This window comes from Oryctolagus cuniculus, chromosome 9 (assembly GCF_964237555.1).
Source record: "Oryctolagus cuniculus chromosome 9, mOryCun1.1, whole genome shotgun sequence".
Taxonomy (NCBI): Eukaryota; Metazoa; Chordata; class Mammalia; order Lagomorpha; family Leporidae; genus Oryctolagus; species Oryctolagus cuniculus.
This window is the reverse complement of record NC_091440.1, coordinates 39,954,138-39,961,854: the sequence shown is the minus strand read 5'-3', so window position 1 is coordinate 39,961,854 and position 7,717 is coordinate 39,954,138. Positions and strand designations below refer to the sequence as shown.

Below are 7,717 nucleotides of genomic sequence, written 5' to 3'. Positions count from 1 at the left end.
AACCCCGCGAGGATTGGGCGAGAGCTCGGAGGATGGGCGGAGCACAGAGCCATTTCCGCTCGAGGCTTGGGCGGAGCTCGCCTGTAGACTCCAGCTCCCAGCATGCCTTGCTGCGCGCCCCACGGAGGCTCCCGAGAGGCCAAGTTCCGGTGGGGTGCGCTGGCTTCCGTCCCCCTGCAGGTGCGGAAGTGGTTGTCTTGGTTACGGATCCTAACGGTCCCCAGTCCTGAGATCCTTTGCTGAGGGGCTACAACCCGAGTGACTGACCGGAGGCGCCTCTGCACCTGCGAAGTGTCTGCGGTGTGGCTGGCCCAGCCCTCGGTGTGGAGTACTTGAAGCTTTGGAGGTAGCCTGCAGCCCTACGTCTCCCTTTCTTTCCCGCACGAGGCAAGGAATCCGAAGCTTCCAAGTTTGGGGCTTAGTCATCACGCCTGCCGTGCAGACCGCCGGTGCCAGTCTCTGATCTTTGTAATCCAGGAGAGCATTTGTCTTTGATTTCACTTTTCCCTACCCTCCTCTCTTTAAAAAGGAACGAGGCCGGTCTTACTGTAGTTTTTCATGTTTCCCGCTTCATACATCTCTTTCCTGATCCTTCAGTTAAGACATCCTGAAATGTACAATACCATAAAAATTGTTATTATACTGTGAAGAAATAAAGCAAGGAAGCTACTCAGATTCTTGCGAAAGGGTAAGAAGTTCCATTTAGAATACTTGGGTTTTCTCTTCTACTCCCTTGTTTACATTGTTATCTAGCTCGTCTGTGAGAATGTTTGTGTCTCAGTGCTTCCATATTTTAAAATGCTCCAGGGATGCCTCATTGCCTGTAGAATAAAATCCGAATCCACTGTGGTATTTAAGTCCCTGCACAGTCTTAATCTTTTCTTGTGTGGGTGTAGGGGGTGGGAGTCACTATTCAGATGCAAACTTGGCCCTACCCCGACTGCAGACTCTGTTGTTTCCCACTTCCTCCACTTCTGTACCAGCCTGAATACCTGCTGCATATTCCCTTATGACTATGCCTGTGCAAAGCTACTTCTGTGTTACCTTCTTCTGACCAAGGAAGAAGTGATTCCTCTTTGAGTATGCATTGCTTTTCTGAGGGACATTTTGGGGTGCTGTTGGGCTTACTGCTTTACTCGTACATTTCTTTGCCTCCTCAAAAGCAGATTCCTGCTGCCAGGGACTGTGGGGTGTTTTTTATTTGTTTTATCAAAGGACTGAGTTCATAGTAGGATTTATTGGGTGTATGTTGATTTGAGCAGTAATTTACTGTCATAATCTGTCCTAGGTTTGAAGTTCTCCAAATTGCCTAATAATTATTTAAGAAATCCTTATTGTCTCCTTAATACTCTCTATGCTGTCTGTATTTTCTGGAGCTAATATTGCACTACTCTTTAGTTGTTTTTTTTTTTTCTCTCTCTACAGAAGATTGAAAGAGAATTAGAGAAGAAAACTGACCCATAATTTAAAAAAATGTCTCGAAAAATTTCTAAGGAGTCAAAAAAAGTGAATATTTCTAGTTCTCTGGAGTCTGAAGACATTAGTTTAGAAACAACAGTTCCTACAGATGATATTTCCTCATCAGAAGAGCAAGAGGGTAAAATCAAAATCACCAGGCAGCTAATTGAACGAAAAGAACTGCTTCATAATATTCAGTTGCTGAAAATAGAGCTGTCCCAGAAAAACATGATGATCGACAATTTGAAAGTGGATTATCTTACAAAGGTAAGAGCAGATGAAAATTTTGTGTTCTATATGCTTTACTGTCTTTAAGCAGCAGATGAGTAAGGATGAAGTGTTTATGTTGTCTGAACTTGAAATGAGAACATTTATATTTCTTGTCCGGGATGGCCTATTTAAAGTATTGACAGGTGGAGTGATTTAAAGGTGGGCAGGGATGAATTATTTCTGTGTGCTCCACTTAAAAAATCTAGTGTGTGTGAGATATATATTCTTAGGTATATTTTCTACCCAAGGGATTTTCTGCTTCATTGAGAACTAAACTTGATGGTGCCTAGTTTGTGAGGGAGAATCGAGATCATGATTATATTATTGAATCTGTATTGTGCTTTGCCCTGGAGATTTGGTTTCTTTGGTACCTTTCTATTTACTAGTTACTGTGTCTTGTCTATTTGAGAGTTACTGTATAAGAGGTATAAATTACAGGTGTCTATAGTCAGTAGTTTTGCTATGCAAATGAGATGGTCTAAGTCCTTGTTTTTCTACCTTGTGTGGTTGTTTACAGATAGTTTTATGTAAGACCTGGTAAAGTTATACTAGCTATAAGAAAAAGATGGTGATTTCAGAAAGACAAGAGTCAGTTTGATATTAATACTTAGGTTTCTGGGGAAAACTGTTCTTTGCAATGGTAAACCCTCCATCTTTGCTCTTGGTCCCAGCTCTTTCAACCTCCCCATTTTGTTGTTTCAGTTACACATTTATCTCCCATTCTAGCTCCTGCCTATACTATATAAATTAACATACCTCAGAGTTCTGCCATAAGAAAAGAAATCTTGAGGAAATACCTTTTCTTTCTAGGAAAGTATGAAAGTGTCCAAAATCTCAAGATCTTGATGAGATGAAGAAGTTGTTTGGGTAAATTTAAGAATCTGTAATAATAGCTAACGTTTATGGAGTGCTTATGCTGGGCCAGACACTGTTTGGAGAGCTTTTCATTGAGTTGTCTCATTTAAGCCTCACAACAACTCCAATTTTCAGATGCTTTTTGAGTGTGTGTGATGATAGGATAAGAGTCTTCCTGATCCATCATATTTCAATGAACTAATAGAATAAATTGGGTTGCTGTCTGATACTTAGTTTCTTTTATAAGGGTACCACTGTTCACACTGATAGGGTACGACCAATATATTTTAATCATCCGCCTAAATGCCCCCACTCCTATTATTATCACATTAGTATTGGATTTCAGTACATGAATTTTGAAAGGACAAAAGCAATAAACATGCAGCAGGGGCCTCGCGTCGTGGCTTAGTGGGTAAAGCCACTGCCTACAATGCCACCATCCCATATGGGTGCCATTTCGTGTCCCAGCTGTTCCACTTCAGATCCAGCTCTCTGCTAATGGCCTGGAAAAAGCAGTGGAGGATGGCCCAAGTACTTGGGCCACTGCCACCAATGTGGGAGATCCAGATGAAGCTTCTGACTGCTGGCTTCAGCCTGGCCTAGCTCTGGACATGGCAGCTAACTGGGGAGTAAAGCTGCACAGGGAAGATCTCTCTCTCTCACTCTCCTTCCATAACTCTTTCAAATAAATTAATTAATTTTTAAAATGCAACAGATATTAGCTATTATTATAAACTAAAACTGTATTCTCATTTTTTTCACCCCCTTTATTTTCTGTTCCTCATCCAAATGTCCACAGGACTGACTGTTTGGTATTTGTCTTTCTAATAGACTGAAGTGCACAAGGAAAGGAATGTATTTGTATTCACTTCTGTATTTCCAGCACTTAGAATCTTTAAAAAAAAAAAAAACATATAGTAAGTGCTCAAATATTTCTTTTTCTTTTTTAAAAGATTTATGTATTTACTTGAAAGTCAGAGTTACACAGAGAGAGAAGAAGAGGCAGAGAGAGGAGAGAGAGGTCTTCCATCCTCTGGTTCTCTTCCCAGTTGGCCACAGTGCTGGAGCTGCGCCAGTCTGATCCGAAAGCAGAAGGCAGGAGTTTCTTCTGGGTGCAGGGCCCCAAGGACTTGGGCCATCTTCTACTGCTTTCCCGGACCATAGCAGAGAGCTGGAGCGGAAGTGGAGCAGCCAGGACTCAAAACCAGCACCCATATAGGATGCCGGCACTGCAGGTGGCGGCAGCTTTACCTGCTATGCCACCATGCTGGCCCCAGGCTCCCTCAACTATTTCTTAAATAAATGGCTGAAACTCATTTTGCTGTTAATGAAACAAAGCCAGCAGATCGTTAATAGCCTGCTCCAGTCATTCAGGACAGACAGAAGTGAGGGAGCCGGGTGGAATTCAGACCCAGAAAGTCTAAAGCCCATTCTTTGTGCAAGTGAATCTCCAAACACTTTCTATTAGGTGCCCTGTATAGTCACCACCCCTAGACAAGGCTGCTCGATATTTTGTCAGTGTAGCCAGGAATTTCCCGTCCCTAGTCCTTCACTCAAATTCCCTTTACACCTCAAAGGGATTCTACATTGCTGCTGGCTCAGTATTTCCATCTCAGAATCTCCTGTAATACAAGTCATTGAAGAAGTCTGAAGGTACTCTCCCATTCCATCATCCACCCATTCGTTCAACATGTATTTCATTACATGCTGATTGTGTGCCGTATTCTGACTTAAATTTTGTTTGGCAACAACTTGTTTTCCACTTGGCATTATGCTTGGTTATAAATGTCTTCCCCTCTTTTTAAGTGTAAGCTTTAATTACAGAAATGGTGACTGATTCATGAGAGATTCCATAGTGTAATGGATCATAGCCAGAGTTCTAAGTATACAAAGTTTGGGTTAATCCTAGCTTGTGTGTATATATATATATATATATATATATATATATATTATACCTTGTATAAATCCCGTAAATTTTTATATCCCCTGATTTCTTGTAAAATAATGATAATATTTACTTGGGTTTCTTGAGAGAATTAAATTAATCCATGCAAGCTCTTACATGCCTGGTATATAATAAAAATATGCTTATTCACATATTATATATTACTGTAATATATTTGTAGCTGCACTTTATCAGCACTATACTGTTGTTTTTGTACCCCCGTGGGGCTTAGTATAGTTTGTTGTAATGGTTTTTTTTTTTTTTTTAAAGATTTTTTATTTATTTTATTTGAGAGGTAGAGTTACAGTGAGAGGGAGAGACAGAGAGAAAGGTCTTCCTTCTGCTGGTTCACTCCCCAAATGGCTGCAACGGCCAGAGCTGCACTGATCCAAAGCCAGGAGCCAGGCACTTCTTCCTGGTCTCCCATGTGGGTGCAAGGGCCCAAGGACTTGGGCCATCTTCCACTGCTTTCCCAGGCTATAGCAGAGAGCAGGATTTGAAGACCTGGCTTTATGGGATGCCAGTGCCACAGGCAGAAGATTAACCTACTGCGCCACTGTGCGGGCCCCATAATGGTTTGCTTTTTTTTTTTTTTTTTTTTTTTTTTAGTTTTATTTATTTATTTGAAAGAGTTACATGGAGAGAGGAGAGAGAAAGAGAGGTCTTCCATCCGATGGCTCCCTCCCCAATTGGCCGCAACTGCCAGAGCTGCGCCGATCAGAAGCCAGGAGCCAGGAACTTCTTCCAGGTCTCTCACATGGGTGCAGGGGCCCAAGGATTTGGGCCATCTTCTCCCAGGCCATAGCAGAGAGTTGGACTGGAAGTGGAGCAGCCGGGTCTCGAACTAGCGCTCCTGTGGGATGCCAGTGCTTCAGGCCAGGGCATTAACCTGCTGCACCACAGCACCAGCCCCTCCACTGATGGTTTTCTTTTTTTTTAAAGATTTATTTATTTACTTGAAAATCAGAGTTACACAGAGAGAGGAGAGGCAGAGAGAGAAAGAGAAAGAGAGGTCCTCCATCCACTGGTTCACTCCCCAATTGGCCACAACAATCCTGAGCTGCGCCAATCCGAAGCCAGGAGCCAGAATTTTCCTCTGGGTCTCCCATAAGTGTGCAGGGGCCCAAGGACTCTCGAACCAGCGCCCATGTGGCATTCCGGCGCTTCGGGCCAGGGCGTTAACCCGCTGCACCACAGCTCCGCCCCCCCCCCAATTGTTTTCTAGTTGTACAACAAGCATAGAAAATTGAATCAATATTATTCCTGGGTTTATGACACAAAATCATTGATTCTTGCAAGGCCACTAGGTTTTTAATATATTTATTTTTGTTACTGCCTTATTCCTATCTGTTTCCCCTCCATGCAACTATTCCAGTGTTAATCCTTTAGTTTGCATGTAATCTTGAGAATGTATATTAATTTTTACTTTATGTAAATGGTAGATCATATTTTGTTTTAGACCTCATCTCTTTTTTTCTATCTAGTACTAATTTTTAAATCCTTTGTTACTGTGTGTGCATCTAATCCTTTTTTTCCACCTTAATTCTCTATGTGCATGTAATGATACATCCGTCCACTCCCACAGTGATAGGCATCCTGGCTGCCTACAACTTTTTACCACCATTGTAGAATTGGCCTCTAGACCTCATGAGCATTTCTTATTTCTGTGTTCCTGTAATTTTTAAAGTTTTGTTTATTTGTTTTCATTATATTTGAAAGACAGAAAGACAAAGAGAGATCTTCCATCCACTAGTTCATTCTCCCAATTCTTGCCACAGCTAGGACTGGGCAGGTTGAAGCCAGGAGCCCAGAACTCCATCTGGGTCTCTCACATGGGAGCTGGATCCGAGGCAGAGCAGCGGGACTCGAACCTGTACGCATTTGGGACGCCAGCACTGCAGAAGGTGTCTTAATCCGCTGCAACACAGCTCTGGCCCCTATAGTTTAAATTACTCTGAATGTCTTCACCAGGTTGATTTGATTTCCCCATGTCTAAAACCAAAAATAAAAAAGTCCAAGAGAACTGAAAAAACATTGATTTCCACTTCCCATTCAGAAAACCAGGAGAAATTAAAGTGTAGCTACTCAGGGCCAGCACAGTGGTGTAACAGGTAAAGCAGCTACCTGCAATGCTGGTATCCCATATGGGTGCTGGTTCATGTCCTGGCTGCTCCACTTCCCATCCACCTCCCTGCCAGTGGCCTGGGAAAGCAGAGGAAGATAATCCAAGTGGTTGGGGGCCCCTGACTCCCATGTGGGATACCAAGATGAAATGTCTAACTTCTAGCTTAAGCCTGGCCTAGCCAAGCCATGGTGGCCATCTGGGGAGTAAACCACCACATGGAAGATCTCTCTTCGTCTCTCCCTCTCTGTAACTCTGGCTTTCAAATAAATTAATAAATCTTTTTTTAAAAAAAAAAAAAAAGTGTAGCCTCTCAGTCCAAACCTCCTGATACTACAGAATTGCCAGCTTACACTTTAGTCCCCATCCATTGCTACCTAAATCCCTTTCCATACTCTTTCTTTGTTCCTTTCCTCTTCACTCTTATCTGTCAGTTTTCAAATGCCAAAACCTCATTCTGTTAATCCCGTGTTTCAGATCTGAGGGTTCCTTATTACATGATAGATGAAAGAGGTTGTCTTCCCAGGTTGACACTGAGCTAGCAGACTTAATTGAGAAGTTAGTTGAAATTGTAAAACTGGACACCTTAAAAAAAAAGTTCCTTAACAAGTGATAACATTATTTTTGATTTGCAAAATAAGAATTTTGAGTAGTGTGGTTGTTTTATATTTTTTATTGATTTAATACATTGATTGAGAACTATTGCTGGGGTTATAGAAATAACTATGGGAGTCCCCTTTTTACAGAGACTATATTCAAGTGAAAGTCTTGATCAAAAAAAAAAATTAAACAAGATATCCTCAAGAGCATGTGAAAGTCACTTAGCAAAAAGAAAAACAGAAAAGAAATGCCTTTGTGTGTATCAGTACTGCTGCAAATATAGTTTTGTCAACTCTTATTTTATATCTTTGTCAAACCAATAGTTAAGAGTGATGTGCTACTATAGTTTTCAGGATCTGTGATTATTTTAAAATTTACTGTATATGATGAGTGAAATGGTCATCTTTTCAGTTGATTATTATTTATAACCCTTGCCTATATTCCAGTAGAACTAGAATCTTTGTACT

The 7,717-nt window shown here is 41.5% G+C and overlaps 1 protein-coding gene across 6 annotated transcripts in view; it reads left to right on the top strand.

Moving 5' to 3' along the window:
- The first annotated feature begins 67 nt into the window (after positions 1–67).
- PIBF1 (progesterone immunomodulatory binding factor 1) overlaps positions 68–7,717 on the top strand; it is a 237,684-nt gene continuing 230,034 nt past the window's right edge. For all 6 annotated transcript variants that reach the window (XM_070048728.1, XM_070048727.1, XM_051850615.2 and 3 more), the window contains exons 1-2: positions 68–688; positions 1,426–1,725. In XM_070048728.1, coding sequence (XP_069904829.1) covers positions 1,474–1,725 — 252 coding nt within the window. In that variant the 5' untranslated portion in view covers positions 68–688; positions 1,426–1,473. The remainder of the gene's footprint in view (positions 689–1,425; positions 1,726–7,717) is intronic.